Raw genomic sequence first — 25656 nt, 5'->3', positions numbered from 1 at the left:
CAAAAAAAAGGAAGCCTGATGTGTCAGTGAAACTTTTAAAGAAAATGTGTCGACATAAAGCTTCTCCCTTAAGTGAACGCCATTTCTGTGTAAGTCAGAGGGTTTACACGCTTGAGAAAAGAGATGTAAGGACAAGATGAGACATGACTTCCTGTTCTCAGTGGCGTAGCTGAAATGAAACTTCCTGTCACTAAAGGTAAGGTGGAGGAAAGCTCAGCAGTGTGACATCACTCCGTCTTGCTTTACTTGAAACCCAGAGGCGAAGCTTAGCGTTTGGGGAACAAGTTCAGGAAGCTGTGTCTACTGATAAGTCTAGAACGAGAACGTATGTAGCTTTAAAATAAGACACCGTTTAGACTTGTTTCTGTCTTAGCCTTCAATAAGAAAAGGAAATACAGACTTTTTTGTTGATTTTTTTGGTGTTTGAATTTCCCCTGTTGGTCCCCACTAGGACGTATGGTGTCACACACACCCTGACTCCTGGATATGGCAGGTCTCTATGGACTGAAGATCCTGCTGCTTTGGGTCGGGCTGATTGGTTTGGCCATCTGTAAGTAACCATCTACAACATCAGCAGGGTTACATTCTTTATAAAGGGAGAGAAGAAAGACTGTACTCACCTGTGAAGTCGTTTCAAAGCCTTCAGGCGGCAAATACGATGATTCTTTGAATGATGCAAACCAAAGGCAGATAATGTGCTGGACACGCATAAGATCGCTTATTTTGGTCTGAATTGCTAACTGCAGGAAGCGCCTTCTAGTTGTGGCATATGGTTGGTGAGCAAGTGATGATCTTCAATAAAACATTTGTCATACCTGAAACAGAGACGTGAATCTGTGTGAGGGAGAAAGATTTCTTTCGTTTGTTCATTCGTTCGCTCTCTCTCTTTTTTTTTTTTTTTACTCTGAAACATGAAAAACCTAACAAGATAAAATGTAATCATTTAATGTAAAACAGAAGGCAGCAGTGACAAGTTATGTCAAGTTATGTATCTCGCCTTTGAGTTGCATCCCTCTGTAGTTGTTGTGTGTCACTGCATAAGAACGGCATTTCTTAAACTTTTTTTTTTTTTTTTTTTTTTTTTTTTTTTGTCAACCCCAAGAAAACAAGATGCTCAACGCGGCGCCGGCTGATGAAAATGTATTGCCTCTTTTGTCATGTGGGGAGTCAGTGGTGACAGGCTTGCAAGCCCTTTTGGCAAAGCATAAACTGTTATGTTCAATCAAAGGCGGCTCTTAATACGAAGCCTGTCTTTAAATGGGTGTTTTACTTTGGTAAAAAGCTATAGGAATTTTTGCAAACATGTTTCTGTTCTGCGTTGGCACTCTGTGTGTGTGTGTGTGTGTGTGTGTGTGTGTGTGTGAGGTATATCTGTCATAGATGAGAGGACTTTTGGGGTGTGTCCCTGCAAGCTCGCCTGCTGAGAAAGGAGAGACTGATAGTTGACTTCAACCTTCGTGGCTGTGTGTGGCATGTATGGATTGTGATGTGTGTGTGTGTGTGTGTGTGTGTGTCTCCTTGCCCATGTGTGTTCATGCATGCGTACATGTGTGTGTGCGCGTGTGCCAATTCAGCCCCCCCACCCCCCTTAGTGCCTCCAGCGTCACTCAGAGGCCTGTCACTCTGCCACATGTCAATCATTTTTTCTATTTCCAGCTCAAACATCTCTGTAACACATGTGAGCTGAAAATATTCCCTTTCACTCTGTTGATCCCTTTGAGCAGAGATCACAGTAACACAGATATTGTCGTTATTGTTGTTGTTGTTGTTGTTACAGTAAGGGCATCAGGGTTGATATTTGTCATGTCTGTCGAGCATGTTTTTCAGCCAGTGTGCAGGGTGAGTCATCAGGGCACAAACCAAACCGGTGGCTCAATATTTTCCTTCACTTTTCCGCTGAAGTGACGCTGACTTTCCATAGTCAGTGTTCAAGAGAAGGCATGCAATTAAAAATATGAATAATAATTCATTACTGGAACTACAGTAATACTATTACTACTACTATTGTTCTACTGCGGCTGCTACTACACCTACTGTTCCTCTGTGCTGGTACTACTAATACTATTACTACTGTTTAGTACCACCACTATTACTACTACTACTACTACTTCAAATAATAATAAAAGTAATAGTCAATAGTCAATAATGATGATGATGATAAGAAGATGAAGAATAGTAACAATGAAAAGCAAATCTATATTATCCATAATTTCTAACTTACATTTAGTCAGTTTCACAAAATAATTCAACCTTCAATAGTCCATTACTAAAAGGTACACCTTCGAAACAGGATTTTTTTTTTTTTTTTAATAATACAGTGATGTGAATCATGTATGAAAAAACTGCTTTTGAAACCCCCAATATTTATTTGAATCACAAATAGGCATGTGACGATGCTTTGTTTTTTTTTGCTTTTTTTCATAACACTGTACATAGAAAAAGAGCATACAGTAGATGAAGGGTCAGTGTAACACCCACAGCCAACAAGCTCACAGTATGTGCACATCTACACCTTCACACACACAGTCGTCCAGCTATAAAAGCAAGCCTGATGAGAAACTGAGTGGTGCCCAGATGCACATTTTAAAGCGTGCGGCTGCAGCAGGCCGCAGCTAGGCGGACAACGCGCTGCCGACCACTTCCGTGTTCCATTCTGAGTCGGCCGTGTTTCCTGGCAGAGCAGACTGAATAAATGAGCTGAGAATTCACCAAAAAAAAAAAAGGGGAAGCATGGGGTTAAAATGAAGAAGTGAAGTCCAAAATATTCATAGCGATGCATGATTAAAACAAGCAGGGGGGTGTTATGTGCTCGTCATTGAAGACATTACTGCAGCGGATGCAAATGGTAAAAAGGAGACATATAGAGAGAAATACAGAAAATAAACCAAGCCTAACTGAAAAAACGCAGACAAGCAGACAGAGAGAGCACCTGACCATATGTGAGGGAGACAGATGCAGGCACATAGAGGGCGACAAGGAAACTCCAGTTACTTTACATCATGTGGGGCTAATAAAATCAATTCCAGCATAGGTATTAATTAATAGGAATTTGAACTCTGATTGGCAACAAACTAGAAGTTCGGTCACCTCAGACTTAAAAAACCGCCTTTCATTTCTATGCCCGTCATTTCTCTCTCTCTCTCTCTCTCTGCCTCTGCTGGTCTCTCTCTCAGTTCTCCACCTCCACCTCTTTCATTTGTCATGCTTGAACAAAGTGCTTGCAAGCGTGAACAAATACCCGCTTTTGACTGAAAATTACACTTGGCTTTCCAACACATGGCAGCGTGAATGTCACACTTTAGTTTCACACCCTGCCTCGGCCCTGCAGCCACTGACAGAGCAAGCACCCAGAGAGATGCTAAGCCTCCATTTAGGGCTAGTCAGCCATTTAAAAAAAAAAAGAAGAAGAAGAAGAAGAAGAAGAAGAACACACACACACAACCAAAAGAAAGGACACTTCTTCTAAACAATTAGGCATTCTGAGATGAATGCAGAGTATCCATGTTGGAGATGAAACAACAGCAGCTCGCTCTTAAATACTATAAATGTGGTACAAAATCTGCTGGCTACAACAAAAGTTATGACACAGTGGTGGTGTAGCTTAGAAAAAGTGCCATCAGTTATTTGAAAAGTTCATCAGGCACAGGCACATGCATTTGTGTCTCTATCCCAGAGCTCAAAACAGATGTCTGCAGGTAGTGTGGAGCCATGCAATGTCATTGCAGAGAGCGTGCATCTCATCGAGTGTGCAGTGAAACAGGAATGAGCTAAACCACATCCTGAGTCGCATTGTTCTACCAAGCCCTGTTACTGCTCTGCACCGCTCTTATTTTAATATCCTGTGAGAAAGGACAAGACATAACTGCAGAGCTGTTTTTGTGAGACGACATACGCCCACGATGTAAAGACTGTCCATTGAACTATGTCACCTCGCTATTTTGTCATGCAATGAAATATTAATATTGTTAATGAATATCAGTTATGCCAGTTGTGGCTGATATTTTCATTTGTTTCCAAGGAGGCTTCAGTTGTTACCGGAGTTTCCAAGAGGCAAACACAAATATTTTCAAAAACAAACAAATAAACAACAACAACAACAACAAAAACAGGAAGAGTTATGCAGACCGCTTCACTGGTAACAAAATGAAACATGAGCAAAAGTCTTTACACAAGTTGACAAAACTAGTGTGGGCCTCCTCGTGCCACTGCTGGCTCGGTGCATGTCGAGGGAGTACAACTTGTGGAAGAACATTTACATTTTGACCTAAGGGTGGCGCCAGAGGAAAGTTGACAGGATTCATTCTCTAGGGAGCATAAATATCTGCTCACCAAATAAAAGGAAACATGCCAAATAGATTGTAAAATGTGAAATTTGACATTTTGGTGTAGAAGTGGCTCTATAGAGCAAAGGTGACAGGGGCACAAAAATCAAGAAGGAAAAACAAAAGAACCTGCACGTTTTTCTACATGGTACCACAGCAACCGGTTTAACTTCCTGGGAGGAATGAGTACGTTCATCAAATGACTTGGAAATTCATCCATGACTTTTAGAGATATGTGCTAAGGGAAATGTCATAGCGCTACAACAATCAAGAGAAAACTTACGTTTGGGAGTATATCCTCCAATCCATACGACATACATGGGTCATTCGTTCCAACACCTTAATACGACCCAATGGACTGTTTCTTGAGGGAGCTTGCTAGTGAGCTAACATTGCCACACAAAAAATACTTGGTTAAGGTTAGGAAAGATTAACCGTAATGGTTAAGGTTAGGAAAAGGGTTATGCCTGAGTGAAAGGGTATGTCCATCTGCCCCCTCACCAGCCTCCTGATATGGATTTTGTTGTTCCCTTAATGTGACACCACACTGTCATTATTTCCAAGACCACTAGAAGTCGCTTAATTTTTAGATCGTAACTATGTCGTTATAAGCCTCTGCAAAAATGAAACTTATGGGGACATTTTTTGCTGGAGGACCATCTCATTTTGTGATATCTTGTGTGTAAACTTGGCATTTTGGCCTGATGGTGGCGCTAAAGGGGAAAATTATGAGGTCATCGAAATTTAGAGGGTTCATCCTCAGGGGAGCATGAATGTGTTCAGTAGAGACGCATGCTGCAATGTGTTGGGGTTTTCAAAGTTTTTATTGTTCATTGAACAAGCCAATGTATTAAATGTCTGCTACTTGACTTTTAAAGAGAGCTTGGGGCCTTCCCCTTTTTTTTCTAGATCTTAAATTATGTTACCTTGGAATAAAATGTTGAACAGATGGACAGGCGGCGGGCCATCCTCAGGCCCTGCTTGCCAGTCTGGCAAAAATGATTTTAAGACTCAAAACTAGACATGCACTTGAGTAATATCTTAAGATCAGGGATGATATGGAGAATAAACCCACCTACACTGGGTTTACTCGCTTTTTTTATTTGCACAAATAGAATGTATATACTTTTAAGTGTCACATGAATTTGCATGGCATAAAGTCATAGTAGGCCTACATATAATGCTCACTGGGAAACAAATTAAAGTGAGAGAGAGTAAAAATCATACCTCTGTGTTTCTGACGATACAGTTGTTTGATAGGTAATACATTGCACAGTTTATTTTTTTATTTACATACATTACATCACTAGCAATGATTAACATTTTTTTTTTTTTTTTTTTTTTGCTGTGGATGTTTTTTTTTTTTTTCTTTTAAAGGCTTAACTAAAGCATATCAAAAGACTTCCTGTGGTCTTGCTATGCTGCACCCTGCAAGCTTACTCAAATGTGTACGCCTATTGAGTCAACACACGAGCAAAACTCAGAGAGCACTGTCACAGAGCACGGACGTGATCAGTGCAATTTGTTTTCCATCTCTTACGTTTTAGTTTGATTGTACAGTACAGAAATACATCAGGCGATACATTTCGCTGTCTAAAAACAAGACAGAGAGAAAGTCCATGCCAGTCTCACTCAGCCAGTTTCTATTACCTCGGTGTTTGGTTTCATTGTTAAAACCTTTGAGCCCACAATAGGCCATTTTTTTTTTTTTTTAGATTTCATATTTGTGCTTAAATGTCAACCAGAGATCTGCCCAAACTTAAACCAAACCAATGTTGTAACTGTGAGGACGGGGCTTGGTTTCAGCACAAGACAGGAAACCGTGGTTAGCCTTCTGAAAGAGTGTTTTCAGGTCCTTTGCTGCATTGCCATAGCAACCAGGTTGTACCACACTGACTCACATGTGCAGCCGTTTGGATGAAAATTGTCACCTCTGACAGCATCCTTTGCTCTTTCAACTAGATAAAGTTTAGTTTAATAATGTTGGAGAGAAGGGAGCGCTTCGATGTCTTTATTTTAGATAAAAATAAAAAATTAATCAAATGCATTGTATGTAGGGATCTTTTTTTTAACATAACCTAACAATGTGCATACACCTCGACTTAATTAAATGCTGCTATGTGAATGCATTTGGATCATGATGATGATGACATTTTTTTCTCTCTTTTGTCATTCTAGGTCAGACGAGCAAACCAATTCCAACGGGTAAGTTGCATTGTAATTTGTAGAACTAATCTACCATATGACTTTTAATTATTATTACCCGACTTTTAATTGTTATTATCCGTAACAATGATACAAGTTGGTTCTGTGTGCAAAAATGTATTACAGCCTCGGAAGAGCACCTTTTCCAACATTGATAGGCTTTTAAGGAAAACACGAAAAACAAAAGGAAGACTTAAATAATGAATACGCACCAGACAAAAAAGGTGCCCCAAAACACATGCACATGCCATGCCCTTTTTTGAAAAGGCTGCTCTAAGTACAACAAGAGTAAGCCTGATTCATGAACTGCTAATGCGATTCCCTACATTCCCAAACTCCTTCCAGGCTGTTTGTCAGATAAAACTGATGTCAGGTGTCAAACTGAGGCTGATGTCAAACAATACCGTTCGCCATGCTGGAGCACGTTACATCTTTCATCTCGGTCATGTGGGGACAAAAGACCAACAAGCAAAGCCCCACAAAAGCTGGTTACCCAGGGAGAATCTTGACCAGTTTACTTCAATAAATCTTTATCCATGTTTTTTTTTTTTTGGTTTTTGTTTTGTTTTGTTAATAACATATTACTGATGTGTTTTGCATGAGCAAAGGCGTGAGTTAGCTGGTTCAGAGATCAGTTTGGGTTCAGCCAGGGTGTCTGTGGTGCTTAGCTGCACCTAAATTCACGTAGGTCAAACGCCAGAGATCTGGAGGAATGTAAATACAGTATTCAACTTGAAAAGTGCAGCATTGCTCTGACAAATTTTGCTAAGACGTTGCATTTGCCATTAGTAGGAATAACAAGGAAGTTGCCACAACAAGACTAATGTGTGGTCATCGTCAGCTGTAACTTTTTTTTTTTTTTTTTGGTTTGATTGTGTCGTTTCTTTCTAAATTAAAACTATCATCTTGATTAATATTTGGTATGAATAGTCCCTCTTCTAGTAGTGGGATCACTACAATCATTGATGACTGGGATGAAGGCTGTGTTTGGTTTTCTGGTGTTTTTTTTTTTTTTTTTTTTTTTGATATATTGCTATAGTGCTATATTGCTATATTGAGATGTCAGCTTTCTCAAAACTGAGATTCTATTAAGACTCTCATTGACTTAATCTGTGTAATGCACATCTGCAACAGGGCGTCCTAATTCCCACAGGTGAAACTGTTACGGTAAAGTCAAAGAATTAGAAATTAAATAGTTTTAATCGTTAAAATGGCTCACATTATCCCTCTCACACCAGAAGTGTTGTTGCTGTTGATGTGTGCAAGTTAGTGTGACATTCATCTCAGCGAGGGCTCCCATGTTTCGTGATGAGCATTTCCACAGACCTCTGGGCAGTTTGGGCCTCCATACTTGAGGCATGGCTACGCGGGTGTACCTTTATCAAAACCACAGGATTTCACATCTCATCTCATCTCTTGGCTTGGAGTCTCTATCAGGCATTTCTAGTCATCTTATTTTCCTCCCGTTGGCCTTCTTGTAAGCTGCTCACTGTGCTACTTCTGTTCACAGCAGGAAACCCCCCCAGTGCAGGTCCCAACGGCAAGAACAACAATGACACAGGTGAGACCGTTACGGTAAAGTCACAGAAAGAATGTGAAGGTGATGCTTTGAGGGCAGAAGGGGTGTGGATGCAGAGGAAGGCATGAAAATCATCAGGAGACAGACGAGCAAACAACTTTCTATCCTGCTGTACGTTGGGAATAAACTGTACTGATGCATTAAGGTTCCCATGTTGCAACTTGCATATTGCTTTAGGGCACAAACCAGCAGGCAGGTTGTATTTTGGAAATAACACACCAATATTACACCATTGTAATCCCAGTTCCAGTGTTATAACTGTTTCAACTTCACCGTAGCTCTTCTCTACTCAGTGCAAATTTGCTCTTATCGAAGGTTGTTAACAGGAAGCACATAAGTACCACCTTACTGCCAAGCGCCATCCAAACTATCAGTTTACCTTCATTAGCAAGTCCAGCCACCACCGCCTTGCCTCCACACACCTCGCCAGCTAACCACACACCTCCACACACCTTAAATAAGACCCACACCATAAATAAGACAGCTTCAGAGTTGCTGTAAGATTTATTTTTTCACTTTGACACAGCTAGGCTAACGACTCCCATAGACTTCAAGTCTTTATGCTAAGCTATCACGAAATGCTACCCATAGGAACCAAACCACAGGACGTACAGAAGTGAAAATGGTATCAAACATCTTCTCTCGGTCTTGGTGACTCGAAACAAGGGAATTTTGCCACTCACAACCAGACCTTTCCTCCAAGCATGAGAATAGGGCATGAAAGTAGTAAATCAGTGAAAGTATCAGTTTACTTGTGATGTGAATCTTGCTTTAGGGCACAAAACAGGAACCATTGTACCTTGCAAATCATATGCTAATATTACAGCATTGTGCTTCCTGTTCCACTGTTCAGCAGTTTCATCTTGACAGTAGCTTATCTTTTCTCCGTGCAGAAATTCTGTTATCAAAGGCTGTTATAAGCACTTATCCGTCCTCTTCAACACAAACAGATACAAAGCGACACTAGGGAGAAGATGGTGTGTGTGTGTGTGTGTGTGTGTGTGTGTGTGTGTGTGTGTCTGTGTGTGTGTGTGTGTGTGTGTTGCATGCTTTTTGTAAGAAGAGTTTACAAAGAGTTTACATGAGATGCATCATCAGGCACCTATAATGATGAGGAGGGTGTCTTGTGACATTTTGCCATTTTGTTGTCCTTGTTGTCCTTTTTTTGTTGTTTAATGTAGATGTTGTTTTATCAATCTTACCTCCAAGCATCACCCCAAGTACTATCTTGCAGCCACGCTCCAACCAGAATATCAATTTATTTTCAGTAACAAGTGTAGCCACCACTACCACCACCTTGCCTCCACGCACCTCTTCAGCTAGCCCCACACCTCCACGCAACCTGACAACGTCAGACTCCTCAACCCAGACGCCCCCTTTAGCAAATACCACCGGTGGTAATGTATCCAGCCTCAGTTTCCAGTTTTACCAGCCACGTGACCATTCGATTTGACATGATACTTTTCTGAAATGTATATTAGCACAATGCAATAAAGGTATATTTGTAGGTATTGTTGTATCAATCTCACCTCCAAGCATCACCCCAAGTACTATCTTACAGCCACGCTCCAACCAAAATATCAATTTATTTTCAGTAACAAGTGTAGCCACCATTACCACCACCTTGCCTCCAAGCATCATACCAGCTAGCCCCACACCTCCACGCAACCTGACAACGTCAGACTCCTCAACCCAGGCATCCCCTTTAGCAAATACCACTGTTGGTAATGTATCCAGCCTCTTTTTCCAGCTTTACCAGTCACGTGAGCATTGGATTGATACTTTTCTGAAATGTATATTGGCACGATGGAATTGAGGTATATTTGTTGGAAAATTACCTACGCCATGTCCTCCATCCTGCAGCCAAGGCGGACCACACCACTGCAAGCACCTCTACGGAGACCACACTCCCAGACAATAAAACCACCACAATCAGTGCCTCTAATATCACTCACAACCAGACCTCTCCTCCAAGCACTCCACCCACCACCCCAATGCCTTCCACGACCCCCAAAGGTTGGAATTTCGTCGTTCATAAGCTGCCTGTTTGTTGGTAGACAGATGACTTGCAGATAGAGGATTGTGTTATATGAGAAGGGTAAATCAACAGAAATGTCAGCCTACTTCAACCTGCAAAGGGGAGTGAAGATAGCATGGTGCTTCCTCTGGTAAATCTAGCTGTTACTGAAAATACTTAAGTATTTATTGGCAGGCGCTTTACAAGTATCCATCAAAGACCTTACAATATATATTTATACATTAACACTCTTCTTTTCTCTGTTCTCCCTTTTAATTTTATTGTATCCTCCAGCCCCCCCAAAGCCAACATGTGAGTATGAGCCCTAATTTTTCAAATGCATTAATTCATCTGATTGTTTCCTCTCATCGTTGCTCTAATTAGTAATGATAGGTTACTGGACTTCTCTCTTACTTTCAAACAAATGCAGTGGATGTGGGTTTACACAGCGAGCTTATGTGACACTTTAGTTTCATCCTGGTTTGGCATGTTGTGAGCAGTACAGGAGCGTGTTCAGACTTCAGAGAGGTTCACATTCATCATGAGGCTGACGAATCGAACCGTTTGTTTTGTGTGCAGGTTCATACACCGTTACACCAATCCAGTTTGGCCTGCAGTTCAGCATCACAAGCTCACCCAATGCTACCTACAGTGTAAAAGTTGAATGTGACCATGAACATGCAAAGACAGATCAGTCTTCCATAATAAATATGACAGACCTGAAGCCCAGTACCAACTATAACTGCATGGTGTCATTTAAGCCTGACAGTGAGGCTAATGGCAGCAATGACTGGATATCCTGTGAGGCCTCAAGTGGAAGTCAGTTGACAAATGAACTGAGTAGGTGAAACATTTCTAATCATGGCATCTTACTTTTACTTTCAGAGTTTGTACAGCGTGCAAACGGAAAGGACATTTTAACATTTGCGGAACCTTTTTATGCATTTCAGATGAAAGAGACATTAATGAAGCTGACACCTGCATCCATGGACAAGTTTGTTATGCAAGCCAATGGGATATTAGCTCTGCAATGACCCGAAAAAATTATCCAATTACTTGCCAAAGCGGTCCTTTGAATTCTTCAAAAGCCTTCTGTTTCACGCCCAAATTTGATGACATTTGCTCAAATTTGACAACAAACTTCAGTTCAGGGAATGTCGCCTTTAACAAAACCTCCTTCATCAGTGTTGGTATGTACATTTTTACCTGTATTTTATAATTTGGTGAGGACCTCATTTTAAAATGCTTTACGTACATGTTTCATGTTTTCAGAGAATTTCTTAAATCAAAGTGAAATTGAAGTGACTCCTCCTGCTACAATTCCTGAAAATCCTCCTCCTACAATTTCTGAAAACTTCAATCAAAGTCTACCAAGCAAATGTCAAAATCTCAAAATTGACTACACCTGTCATGGTAAGTGGAAAGACTCAACTTTGGCCACTCAATAATGCCCTCGTATTTGATGGTCAAATTTGTTGTTGTTTTATTTTTCTTCCACCAAAGGTTTTGTTTCTGATTTTGCTCGTCTCCCAGCAGGATAGCCATAAAATCTGGTGGACACATAGGTCTTAGACCAGGAGACAACTTCTTAGATTTTTGTGGCAAAGATTTGTTATTTCTACCCTTAGATATATAAACATCTGCTAAATGTAAAGTTTGATGATAGGAAGTCTTTTGGTGTAGCAGCAAGTTGGAGAATAGTTCAGCACTGGCGAGGTTTGTGCTCTCTGAATGCATCCTGCTGTGCGTGAATGGCCGAATGGGGAAATGTCTTTACAGTGACAGAACTACAAAGAAAGGAAATAACTGTCTCATCTTTCTGTCCCCCTCAGACCTAAACACCTCTCAGGACCTTAAGCCTGAGTCTAAGCTGGAGCCCTTCACAGAATACAATTGTACTGGTCAGATCATGGACAACAACGTCAGCATAGATAAATCAGTTACCACCAAGTTTATGATTAATTGTGGTATGTGGATAATCATTTTTCCTCTGCATGATGACTGCTTTTATCTTCTGTTAGAGTGAAATAACAATACTGCCAGATATCAGTTCTGTTTAATCAGGCGGCTGCTATTGTGTCCAACAGATCTCAAAATAGTTCCCAAAATAAGCAGCAACACCAGTTCCTCCATTGAACTGGAATGGAACACCAGTAGTGTCAACTGTCCAGGTGTCTCTAAACATCCGAACCTCTCATACGTCTGCCGCTGTAATGCTACAAAACCGCCAGGTATGTCAAAACTGTCAAGTTAACGCTCTACTTTGTTGGTGAACATTCCTGACTAATGATGAGAATATAGATGCTAAAATCATCCTCAGGTCCCTGGTAGATTATTTGCTCTAGGGTAACAATTTAGCAGATACTCTGCAGAGTGATATGTGATGTTAGAGCGGTGGTTCTCAAACTTTTTTCAGAAATGTACTTTGACATATTTTTTCAGCCCACATGCAGAGGTCCAGCTCAGCTCCATCAGTGTCTGAAACAACATCCTGATACTGAGGATATTTTGTTGTTTCTGTTTTTGCTTCTTCTTTTCTTCTCTCTCCTTGTTCTTGGCTGTTTCGCTGCCACTTTTCAACCATAAATCCATTTTCTGATTTTTTTTTTTTTTTTGTTTTTGTCTTGCTTCCTGGACACAGTGAACAAACGTCTTCGCTCGACGACCACGGCAGCAGATTTAAACCACAAACACACTCATTTGACACCTTCAGGAAACCCAGAGGGAAAACTGAATATAAAACGTGGTTTATAAAACAAACATTTACATTTTTTTATTGAACTCATTATTAGCATAGGCTAGTTATTTTTGGGATTATGCATGACTGATATTTTTTAAATCAACATTTTTTTTTTTTTTTTTTTTAAATCTCATGCACCCCCTGTGTTAGAGGATGTGCTAAACCTCAAAGTTTTGTGTCAGAGACTCCAAAAAATATGATATATGATAAATAAATAACCTCTGTAACTGCCTGGGTTTTACATTCCTTGTTTCCATCGGGGGTGAGCCTGATAAAAATGGGAGACTGTGTACAGCTAAAAGTTACGACAAAAACTAAAATTAGACGCCTATCAAAAATCAACATAGTGTGTGCGTAGGTGGTAGCCTGGAGAACAAGAGCCAATGATCTATCAGGGACACATGGATGATACTGGTTTTTATATGGTGCTTTAACAGGTCAATTTATCTCCCAATCACCCAAAGCTGTTTATTGTAACTAATACAATGTTCAGTCTAAGCCCCTTTATTTAAAATGTTTTGCTATGTAATTTTTCACATGTTGTCATCCTTAAACATAGTTACAGCTAACAGAAGTGAAGCTGGAGGAACATGCAATGTTATTGGACTGGAACCATACACCTTCTATACATGTACAGTACAACCCATCTTCAACGGCAGTGCTGTTCACTCACCGACTGAAGCTCCGAGAAAACAAACTGATCCTGGACGTAAGTAACCGACAAAATGTCCTTTGGGGAAAGTTACTTTTGACACCCGTACCTATACAAAGACACTATGTATTGTACATGTTATTCAGTGTCCAATTATGATACTCTAATGAAATTCTTTGTTAATTTTTCAGAAGGAAACAATACTATCAACTCATCAACACATTGTTGATATACAATAAATATAACTGTATCTAGTAGTAGTGTTTGTTTGGGATTTTATTTATTTATTTATTTATTTTAGTACTGACTGGATGGATGAATGTGTCTATTCTTGTAATAAATGCTTTTGCCACCAGTTTTCAGTCTCTTAGATTTCAGATCTTAAAAAGAATCCAACTCCAGTGGTAGCAATTATAGAAATAGCACGTCAGTCTTGGATTGAGTTCCCATGTACAAAACATATAGACTTATAAATGTTACCCATTATGCGCTAATGCAAACCATGTACATTACAATATAGCTTCAATTGTGATTCAACCAGGAGCCGTGCACAGTGCATGTACGATGATTATAGTAATAGATTTGAAACTCCAGTACAAATAGTAGCAGTGGTTTTCTGTGGTGAACTTGTCTTGTTGTATGCATTTATAATAGAAATATTTTTGGGAAATTTATTATATTTCAGGTTATATATATCATGGTGATATGTCCCACTATAGTCAAACATTTATTTTCTATAACTCAGTAGGCAGTGATTCCCCCCCTCCAAAAAATCTCTTTATCTAGGATGGAAATGAGTAACTAGATGAACTTACAATAACCAAACTGAAGGCACATGCATGCAATCACCTCTGACTGGCAGTGCACAGTCTCAGGCAGTATTTGGCCATGACACAAAGTCTATCTGAGATGAAACTGTTGTTATACCAAAGTAAAATACCACTTGAAGTGGTATGTGAGTGAGCAAACTTCACTTAATCTGAAGGAAAATATGACCTTTCTCTTCACTTGTTATATCTTACAGGGCCCAAACGTGTGAATGATGTTCGAGTGATTCTTAAAGACAATAATGCATTTACAGTCAACTGTAGCAGACTTCAAACAACAGATTTCCATGGACCTCATAAGAAGTATATAGCACGTGTCTATGCAGGCGGTAAGGAAGAACGAAATAAAGAAGCTGAGGAGAATTGCTCTTTTGAATTCACTGATCTAAGCTACTCCACAGATTACACACTCAATGTAAGTATGATCCTCTGTTTTTGTTTCCACAAGACTACTTACTCTTCCTTACTCTTCACATTTAATTCATGTCATAATTTTTAATAAAGGTATGTCCTGTCCTCACAGGTGACTGCTTACAATGGACATCATGAGAGTGCTCCGTCCATCAAATATGTTTCCACTCGCTGTATGTACTCTTTCACTTAAAGCAATGAACTGTGTTGCATTGTTCCACTGAATAGTTCTGAGACATTTTATTCTGAGCATAAAACACATACATTGCCGCTACTTCTGTACTCTATTATGCTGCGTGTGTCTTTTTTTCTACAGACAATGACAGAGCAGTCATTGGTTTTCTGGTCTTCCTCATCATCCTCACATCTGTGGCCCTGATTATGGTTCTTTATAAAATCTTCATTCTGCAGCGCAGGAAGTCCCTGTAAGGATCACTCTGCATCTAATCTCCAGCATTCATTTGAATGTCTTGCTTCTGTTTTGTTCAGCAGAAATCTGCATGCATATGTTGATCTGTGCGTAAATCACAATTTGCAGCGTTTGATGATTCTGACGGTTTAATTATGTGATAGAAAATCCGGAGATACTGTTTTGGTTTTGCATTTGCAGCTCAGTATTAGCATCTTTGTTGCTTTTTCTGATAAACAATTAAAGATAACTGTATTTGGTGTTCACATGTTAATAAATAAATTCTGTGACGTCACACTTGTATTTTCTCCACAGCAATCTTGGTGAGGACATGATGCTCATTCCGGCTCCAAGTGAGTAAACAGCTACTGCGACTGCTGTGGCTATAACTATATACTGAAGACTTTGTACCTGTAATGTTAAAAAAAGGAGATTACTTAGAGATGTAGAAACATATATGAGGAAATAATTGACCTAAATAAGATATATGTGGGATAGCAAGGGATATACTGCATATATACACTGGTGGAAAAAAGTTTTTGGACACCCCATGCATTTGTGAAATATTGCATTAACAAATCACTCTTAGGTCTTTGAGTGCAATTTCTTGTAGTACAGTCACAGCCAAAATACTAAACAAATCCTAAAAAAGCCAAATTTTTTTTTATTAAAAGACACAATTTTTGTTGCCAAGCTTCGTGTCTATATAAAGCCAGCACATTTGAAAGTTCTTCAGACACAAAAATGGCTAAAACAAGGAACCTAACGCAGGAAACACGCCTGAAGATAAAGATTAAACTGTCAAAAATTTAGTTTTCTTAGTTTTTCTTGTAAACAATAAACAAAAAATATATCATTTGTATTTGTTTGTATCTGTCTAATGCAGCCACACCTTTTAAAACGCAAAAAAGATTTTTTCACAAATATTTCATGATAATATTTGAGATTGTGAGATTGTGTAAAATTTTAAGGGTGCCCGAAAACTTTTTTCCACCACTGTATATATAGATTATTGTTGTTGTAATGTTTTTATGCACTTTTATTGTGAGCTGTCCAAATAGTTGAACAAATGCAGATGCTTTGGCAAAATTGCTCTTTATAACGTTTGTGCCAATAAAGCCTTTGAATTGAAAAACTGAACTGGCCCGGTGGATGCAGTGTTTCCTGTTTGTCTTCTTATTTGCTGACTGGTTTCTGCATGCAGACGAAGAGGAGAACCTGATGAATGTTGAGCCAATCGCAGCCGAGGTTTTGCTGGATGCCTACAAAAGCAAGATTGCTGACGAGGGAAGGTTTTTCCTGGCTGAGTTTCAGGTAAATTTGGTACCTGTATGTGTATTTTTATTTTATTTTATTGTAGACAGGATGTGATATGGAGGTGAGAGAGGGGGATGACGAGCTGGATCAGAACCCAGGATGTCGCACCTCAGCCAACTGAGCTGCTGGATGACCTCTGTGCTTATACTTTGTTCAGGGAAATATGTCCACAGTCCTGAGAGTCTTTGCCACTTGCATCTCACACATTTTGTGCCTCCTTTCAGAGCATCCCCAGAATATTCTCCAGGAACTCACTAAAAGATGCCAAGAAGCCCTGCAATGCTGTCAAGAACCGCTACGTGGACATCCTGCCCTGTGAGTGAGAGGCCAGCTTCTGTAATTACTGCTTTGGTCCTGACTTGCTCAGTGGCTGGAGAACTCGTACCTGTGAGCCTGAGGCCCTCACCGTCTATTGGGCTCAAATTTACCCTACAAAACTCAAACAAATTCTGGGCGATTTTTTACAATTCACAATTTTTTATTGATTGCAACATAGAAGTACTGCCTAGCTATAGAATTGGCACAATCATAGCTACAATTAGGAAGACACTTGGGCATGTTTTTGCGCAGTACACAGCTATAATGCCTTACATAAAAAGAAGAACACATGCTGAATTTCTTTGAAAATTTCGGAAATTAGTGCAGTCTCCACTCAGAATATTATTTCAGGATCCCACAGGTCGTATAAATGTTGCAAAAATATTTGGTGCCTCTGTGCTTTATTTACAGATTTACTTAAATAACAGCATTTTTCCCCTTTTTTTAAGCTTTTGTCATCAATATGCACCCACAGAGTTCACATCAGTCGATTTAACACCTTGTAACACCTCCACAGCACGCACACACACACACACACACACACACACACACACACATTTGCTCTCTCTGTTGGAAATCTAAAGGTTTTAGAAATGTCTTCACTGAGTGACAACATGTCTGCTTTTGTTTTTCCCAGATGATTTCAACCGCGTCCAGCTCACCACAGGAAATGGCGAGGCAGGATGTGACTACATTAATGCCAGCTTCATTGATGTACGGAAAACACCCCAAAACCTCTTCCACTAGGAACAGTGATCTTAATTATATAGCACTTTTCTAACAAATGAAAAGATAAAAGCATGTATGACCTTCTCCAAATCATTACTGCCTCTATTACAACTACCAGGCTACTTCTACTAGAAATAATAAGAAATAAAATAACACTTTGAATAAGAAAAGAAAGAATTGCCATGTTAAACTCACTCAGTTCATATTATTACATAACTGCTGAACAGCAATTGCTTTCTTCCTGCAGGGATTCAAGGAAAGCAAGAAGTACATTGCAGCTCAAGGTAAAGCAGCCTCTCATAGTCTTTACCCACTCAATAACATCACTTTATGTTTCTGCTTGATGCTAAAGCTGTGTGTGTGTGTGTGTGTGTGTGTGTGTGTGTGTGTGTGTGTGTGTGTGTGTGTTGCAGGACCCAAGGTTGAGACCGTGAGTGACTTCTGGAGGATGATATGGGAGCAACAATCCTCTATCATCGTCATGGTGACGCGCTGTGAAGAGGGAAACAGAGTAAGAACAGCAGTTAGAAAAATTTGGGAATTATTTTGGTTGATTCAATTTAACTTTATTGTACTTTTGGTGTGCAAAAGTTAGAAATTTGGCTTTGGCTTAAATGTGCATGAGTCTGCTGTTAGAAATACAAGATTGAAAGGATTAAAAGGAAAAGAAAGTACATTTGAATAATAACAATAGTAAAAATCGGAATCAAAACACTGCCTGGTTTGCAGGTTGATGAATAAATCTGACTTGATTTCACTGATTGTTGTTTACTTTTAATGGCTGTACCTGTGATGTGTTGTGCTGCAGATCAAGTGTGCGCAGTACTGGCCATCCCCAGATCGAGAGACCGAGATCTTTGATGAGTTCATAGTGAAACTGAATGGAGAGGATTGCTGCCCTGATTACATTATCCGCCATCTTAGCCTAACCAACGTGAGTATCCATCAAAGATCTCTTCAGTCTATAAGTAAGTAAGACAGAAAGTAAAGTTCATTTATAGGATGAGGTGGCCTAGCTTACTGGTAATTTAGCTTCTGGACTCAGGGACTACAGATAATTACTTCAGTTTTGTTACTGTTCAGCCAAAGGAAATTATTTGCCATCCAGCCCAGGACAGGCTGGAGGGAATCCTTAGATTTTTTTAGTGGGAGGTACACCTTTTAATGTTACCAAGAGGCAGCATATACAGGCAGAATAGAAGTGGTCCCAGGATGGATCCCTGAGGAATCCCATAGGTGATTGGGGCAGATGAAAAGGAAAACTGCCCTGTATACTATACTGTATTATAAGCACTGTAGTCACTGCCTATGTCTTGCTAATGGGTCCAAAACACGTTACCTATTTATAATGTTATATAACTCATATACATCCCTATGTGCATGAATATGCTTTCATTTATGTATGTGTGCATGCGTGTTTATGTGTGTGTGCAGGCATTTGTGCTTACATGAGCCTGCAGTGCTTGTATAACCTTCTGTGCATGTGTGTTTGTGTGTTTCATCAGAAGAGGGACAAAAACTCAGAGAGAGAAGTGACCCAAATCCAGTTTACCAGCTGGCCAGACCACGGTGTCCCAGGAGAGCCCCACCTCCTCCTGAAGCTGAGGCGGCGCGTCAACGCCTTCAAGAACTTCTTCAGTGGCCCCATCGTCGTCCACTGCAGGTACGCACAGGGTCCCACACAGCACCAGGACCAACTGACGCTCACTTCTGACAATTCAAAATGTAAATAAGTGCAGTAAACGCAGGTATCCAATTATTTGTTCCTGGATATCTGTTAATCTGCATCATGCCAGTTACTTAATACACTATTCATTCTGATTAAGGTGCTACATGGCACATAATCAATAACAAATAATTCCTTCCTTATCACCTCCTTATTAGTTACTAGTTTTGTGTCCCCTCAAGTAAAATGGTGCCATACTGAGTGATTACCATCACCATAATAAAGTAAGAAATACCTACTGAGTTATATTACGGATGCATCATAACTTCATGATATCTTACCATTACTTGTAATTTTTGTATTTCTTTATTAATGAAGCATTGCTAGTTGTCACTGAGCAAGCCATTTTTCTGTTTTGTTTTATTTTACAATTAATCTTTTCCTTGACTTTTGTTTTCTGCCTCTTAGACATGATTATAAACTCTCCAAGTATTTCTGCAATATCTGACTCTGACTTTTTTTTTTTTTTTTTTTTTGGATACACAGTCCACATTGACTCAGTCAAGTGCCCTTGTTCCCTTGTTCCTCAGATACAAGGACATCAGGCTGTTCCTCAACTTCATCCTTGTTTGCCACTGATTGAAATATTAATTAATTTTAATATTAATTTAAGTGTCATTTTTTGCATTTACAGTGCAGGAGTTGGCAGGACAGGCACCTACATTGGCATTGATGCCATGATGGAGGGTCTGGAGGCAGAGGGGAGAGTGGACATCTATGGTTATGTAGTCAGACTCCGCAGACAGAGGTGCCTCATGGTTCAAGTGGAGGTAAAATGTCATCGTGAATAATATTTCAGAGTGTTTCTTCATTTAGTTGACATATAAATACACTGGATGTTCATTTTAAAATGAAACCTCAAATTGATGTGGATTATGTAACACTGGCTGCAATTTAATACCAGGAAGATCCCCCTAACATTTTGTATATTTCATGTATAGCCCTAAGTGTGTTTAGTAAATATAGGGCTTTATCCAAACTGCACATTATTTGCATATTTACAGAATGGTATGTGTCTTCATGTAGGCCCAGTACATCCTGATTCACCAGGCACTGATAGAGTACAACCAGTTTGGGGAGACGGAGATTGCCCTGTCTGAGCTCCACAGCACACTGGGCACGCTCAAAGAGAAAAACTCCAGCACCGAGCCCACCCTGCTGGAGGAAGAGTTCGAGGTATGACACTTTTTTAATGCTTTTTATTTCCCCTTTGTTTAACCACATAATCCCATTGAGATCAAACACCACAAAAGGTGCACTAAGACAAACATAAAAGTGGGACACAGGTGACAGCAGTGCACAAACCCATACAATCAAAGTGATGTAAGAGAGCAAAGTACAGTTGTACTCAAAAAGGCATTCAAGCATCATATAGAATAGAAGAAGAAGCTTTATAGTCTTTTTAATTTTATATGATTTTTGTGCATGATAATAATATCTGTCTACTTTCAGTCAATTTGTCATCCATCATATTCTTTGATGGATCCCTCCTAATTTTCTCCTCTTCAATACTTTTAGCTCCTTTCATTTTATTTCTCTTCTGCCTCTTATTTCTTAATATTTAGGAAATGAATTTGCCACATAAAAAATCTTTCTGTGATGCATTCTTGCAGAGAGTCCCCAAGTATAAAAACTGGAGGACATTCAACACAGGGATCGCTGAGGAGAACAAGAAGAAGAATCGCGACTCGTCTGTCATCCCATGTGAGTTTCAGAAAAAGGAGTACATCATCTTGTCTCCTGTCCTGGTTTAAAACATATTTTACATTCAGGATCAATGACAGTGGCATGTATCTGTATCACTATAGCCTCTCCTGTATAAAACAAACACTGAAAAAGTACAAAAGCTTTTCCAACAACAGGCACGTGTGGACTTTTCTTTCTCTCAGGGTTTTGCATTGCTTTGCTTTTTTTCCTGCAAATTTGTTGTAATCTACTCCACATGGCCCCTTTAGATGACTACAACCGAGTGTTGCTGAAGATAGATGAAGGTAGCAGTCATGACAGTGACCAGGATGACGATGAGGAGGAGTCATCTGATGAAGAGGATGAGGAGTCCACTAAATACATCAACGCCTCCCATATTGACGTATGTTACCTTACTGACACTTGCATCTTATTCACTCACCCTCACCAGTATTTCCACAGGCCCTGATCATGTTGTAGATTTAAATTTAAGCTGTCATGCAAGTTGCTGCCTGGACAGGTAACACATAATTGTTTTAATGAAGGTTAGGATTATTCTTATGACAAATGGAGCTTGTCTTAGCACCCCTCCTGTTGTAGCAGCTGTTACATCTCATTTAGTCAAAATGAATTCCCACCTCCAAACTGGAGCCAAATCAAAATATATCTAATTAAAACATCTAATTAAATGTATCAGACATTGTTTGTGAGGAGTGTCTGAGGTGTTTTGTTGCCCACACAGGGTTACTGGGGCCCACGCAGCCTGATCGCCGCCCAGGGACCGCTGCCAGACACCACAGCTGACTTCTGGCTGATGGTCTACCAGAAGAAAGCATCCACTATTGTCATGCTGTCTGAGTGCAAAGAGAGTGATAAGGTGCCTGGGATATCACACTTACCCTACTAGAACCTAAAGGGTCACTTCACCCATAATGCATAGTATTTGAATCAAGATGTGCTGCCTTGAATCCATGACAAAGAGGGTTTCACTCACAGGCCGTCATGGTAAACTTCCAAAAACCACCAGCCATCTCTGAATGTGCATTATGGGTGAAATAGTCCTTTAAATGCACCAAAACAGTAAACACATACACATATAAGGTTACACCACTTACATACACATGCATACCAGGCACATACACACTGTAAATATATAGTACATGCACACTGACAAGCGCAGACTTTTCTTTTTTCTTTTGTTTTGACCAGGTGTTCAAATGTTTGTGGAATATTTTAGCAAATAATACTAAAATCTGATTTAAAAAAAAAAAAAAAATTATAAACTGCATGTAAAGCTTTTTTTTTTTTTTTTTTTTAATTCATTTTGAAATCCAATTCAACTAATTTTGTTCATTTTACTTGGTGCAATTCAAAAGTTTTAAGGAATTTAATTGACTAACATGCTTCAAAAGCTTTGTTTTTAAGTTCTTGAACTGATTGGTGGTTCTTTAAAAGATTGTGTTCAGTTTGTGTTGTTTATTTGAAGTTTTATGGATTAAAAAAATAACTGAACTTTTTCTTGTGCATATGTGCTGACATGCATACCATTGTTCCGTCTTCTGTGCACGTGCTTGTTCATAGGAGGTTTGCTCTGCCTACTGGGACAATGAGAAGAAAACATTTGGGGACATTGAAGTGGAGCTGACAGCTACAGACACCTCCCCGACGTTCATCACCCGCACAATGCAGATCCGTCACACCAAGGTGACTTTTCAGCAAAGTCTGCTCTCTTTTAGTATTCATCAGATCAGCCATTTCCACAGAATTTCAAAGGGAACATCACATGCCTGTTTAACCCCACAACACTTTCACCAACAGAGGAAAGACAGTCGGCAAGTGAAACAGTTCCACTTCCTGAAGTGGGTGAACAGAGAGCTGCCAGAGAAAACACAGGATTTGACAGACATGATCAAGAGCATCAAGCAGACCCGTCACTATGGCAACAGCAAGTCAGAAAAGAGCACACCCGTGGTGGTCCACTGCAGGTCAGACAACTTCAGAGAAAACACACTCTTTCACACAGGGGTGTCTTAAGTGGGTAATAACCTGGTATGGGTATTTTCTGACCTATAGCTACATTATGACCACAATATAATGTATATGTACTGGTTTGATAAGGTAGGTGACAGTCAAAACCGTTATTAGTTCAGCAAGAGGTGAGACTTCTGGCTTTCAGAAGTCATTTTCAGCGCCCAACTCTGGAACAAAAACTCCCCTCCCACAGGGGTTTCCGTTTGCTCACATTTTTAACTGCTCAGTGATGAAGCGCGGCGCAACAAGCCAGCAACCAGTGTCACAGCACAGGCCAAAAAAAAAAAAACTTACAAAGCCATGTTATTATGTCAGTATTTACTATTGTAATATTATATTACTCCTCCAGACACTTCTCATTGATCTCTGCAGTAATCAGCTTTCTGAATTGTCAGTAGTATAACACTGACTTCACTGATTGTGTCAATTACAGGCCACTTTATTTCAAAGTTATAGGTGGGGTTTCATCGACACTTTACTAGAAACTTACCCATCGGCTTACACAGACTGAGACGAAGAAGATGTTTGATGCCATTTTCACCTCTGTACATCCAGCGGTTTGGTTCCTATGGGCAGTACTTCATATTAGCTTAGCATAAAGACTTGAAGTCTATGGGAGTCGTTAGCCTAGTTTTGTCAAAGTGAGAAAAATAAACCTCACAGCAGCTCAGAAGTTGTCTTATGTGCACATTGTACCAGGTGTATTTGAAAAACTAATCTTGGAAATAATTAAAAAAAATAGTAATTAACAGAAGTCATTTTATAGTGTATTAGTGTATTCCCAGCAGTGCAGTGGCTCAGTGGTTAGCAATGTTGCTTCATACGTAGAAAGTTCAGGTTTTGATTCCCTTTTTGCATGGAAGTTGCGTGTTCTCTGCTCTGGTCAGTGACAGGCTCTCCCTGCTGATGTATAGATGTATTGTTTTTTCCTCCTCAGTGATGGCTCCTCTCGTTCCGGTATTTTCTGCGCCCTGTGGAACCTGCTGGACAGCGCTGCGACTGAGAAACTGGTGGATGTTTTCCAGGTGTCCAAAAGTCTACGCAAAGAGAGACAGGGCATGATCACCAGCCTGGTAAGCCCGTAGCAGTCAACATTTGGCCTTGATCAGCATTTCTTAAGACTTCTACTCTGAATGAATTGATAGACAATATTGTGATTTTCCTCTGTAAAGGTCAGTTTAAAGAGCAATAATTGTATGTTAATATCTGTCAGGTGTTACTGTGAGACTAGAGGTTATTTTGTATTTCATATAGGTGATGGTTGAAATTACTTTTGAGATGCTTTGTCCCCCATCCTCTCCCCTCCAAATGCTAAAAAAAAATCCTTTTAATGTCTCCCTTAGCTCTTTTTCATATCCCCGCCGGCACTTCTCTTTAGACCCTTTTAAAGCGTCAACCTTTTTGTTCAAACAGAACTTTACTTTCAATTCTGGTGGAAATCCCAGCATTTCCAAAGATACCAATTATGCCCTGCTGAATTGCAGGGGAATGTGTATAAATTGATGCACAAGACATCAGGGTATTTTCAGTTTAATGTAAAGCTGCAGCCACAAAGCAATGGTACTGACTATTTCACTCAATATAAGAATGAAGTAGCTTCAATGAAGCATTGCAAATGCAATATGCATGTAACATACGTGTTTATTCTTACTTTGAAGCTCTTATAGGAAAAGTTTGGGGAGAATCAGCCTCACACCCTGAATAAAAGTGTCAGCATACTAAAGTGCTTCATGTGTGTTTCCTGTCACCGGCAGGAGCAGTACCAGTTCTTGTATGATGCACTGGAGGGGGCCTTCCCTGTTCAGAATGGGGAAGCGAATGCAGTGCCTGCCGCCACCGCCGCCCCAGCAGTTGACTCTGTCAAGATTGAAAATGAAACCAAGGCAGCAGAGAAGGCAGATGAGAAACAGGAAGAGCAACCAGCCAGCAGTAGCACCCAGGAGCAGCAGGGGGCAGCAGAGAGCACTCCACTGGTGGCTAAGGATGAGAATGAAGCCAAACAAGACGGGCCAGATAATGTGTCCAGTAGCCCCACGGAGAGTACACCTCTGGAGGGAGCCAGCAACGGCCCCACTGTCACTCTGGAGGTCTGAGAGCAGCAGACAGAGACACTCGTACAGCAAAGATGAAGATGCACTTCAGTTCTACCAAAGGCTGCCAAAAAAAGTTACACATGCTTTATAATATTTGAATGCTTCATTGAATTTCTTTATGAATGTATAAAATGTAAAGCTTTGATGCCATGATTTTAGTCAAGATATTTTGCAGGATTTGACTATATGTTTTTAATATCAATCTCCAAAAATCGGATTTAAATATTAAGCTAAGTTATAAAAAGGTTCTTCTTGTGAGCAAAGTTTACTTTTTACTAGAATGCTGTTGTCAAACTATAATCTTGGATTTATGGTAGAGACGAAGTTAATGTAATGATGAAGTATAAATGAAATATTTTATGTGATATCCTTCTTGCTAAATAAATGAGTGCTGTAATCTGATTTACCTGCATTTTTTATTTAGTCATCATGTTCATAATTTGTCATGAAGTCACTTCCTGTCTCTATAAGTCATGTTATTTTCTTTTAAATATTGAATATCCAAGTCTTGTCCATGCAGAGCAGCAGCCATTGTCACATCACACTGGCCTTACAAAGGTAGCTAAGATCATATTTTAATATTACAGTATGCAA

General features: G+C 39.8%; 1 protein-coding gene across 1 annotated transcript; it reads left to right on the top strand.

The window, feature by feature from the left end:
- The first annotated feature begins 243 nt into the window (after positions 1-243).
- ptprc (protein tyrosine phosphatase receptor type C) lies at positions 244-25464 on the top strand. Its single transcript, XM_030049755.1, has 34 exons — positions 244-550; positions 6501-6527; positions 8038-8088; positions 9375-9503; positions 9702-9830; positions 9970-10122; positions 10418-10435; positions 10703-10963; positions 11074-11313; positions 11396-11536; positions 11956-12090; positions 12211-12329; positions 13148-13157; positions 13363-13572; positions 14540-14757; positions 14866-14926; positions 15070-15178; positions 15478-15515; positions 16367-16476; positions 16704-16794; positions 17435-17511; positions 17774-17810; positions 17940-18037; positions 18335-18460; positions 19032-19189; positions 19887-20022; positions 20279-20428; positions 20866-20956; positions 21208-21341; positions 21681-21815; positions 22520-22642; positions 22757-22923; positions 23907-24042; positions 24724-25464. Exons 1-34 carry the CDS (start codon positions 487-489, stop codon positions 25060-25062), a joined length of 4221 nt encoding a protein of 1406 aa, XP_029905615.1. The 5' UTR covers positions 244-486; the 3' UTR covers positions 25063-25464.
- Positions 25465-25656: the final 192 nt, after the last annotated feature.

Source organism: Myripristis murdjan, chromosome 4, assembly GCF_902150065.1.
Source record: "Myripristis murdjan chromosome 4, fMyrMur1.1, whole genome shotgun sequence".
Taxonomy (NCBI): Eukaryota; Metazoa; Chordata; class Actinopteri; order Holocentriformes; family Holocentridae; genus Myripristis; species Myripristis murdjan.
Note: the sequence above shows the minus strand (reverse complement) of the source record. Positions and strands in the feature narration are given on the sequence as shown.

Coding starts and splice junctions, on each gene's coding strand:
- ptprc (XM_030049755.1), top strand. CDS start 487: ATGGCAGGTCTCTATGGACTGAAGATCCTGCTGCTTTGGGTCGGGCTG. Junction 14,927..15,069: donor CAAATATGTTTCCACTCGCT/GTATGTACTCTT, acceptor TTTTTTCTACAG/ACAATGACAGAGCAGTCATT. Junction 18,461..19,031: donor GCCATCTTAGCCTAACCAAC/GTGAGTATCCAT, acceptor GTGTTTCATCAG/AAGAGGGACAAAAACTCAGA.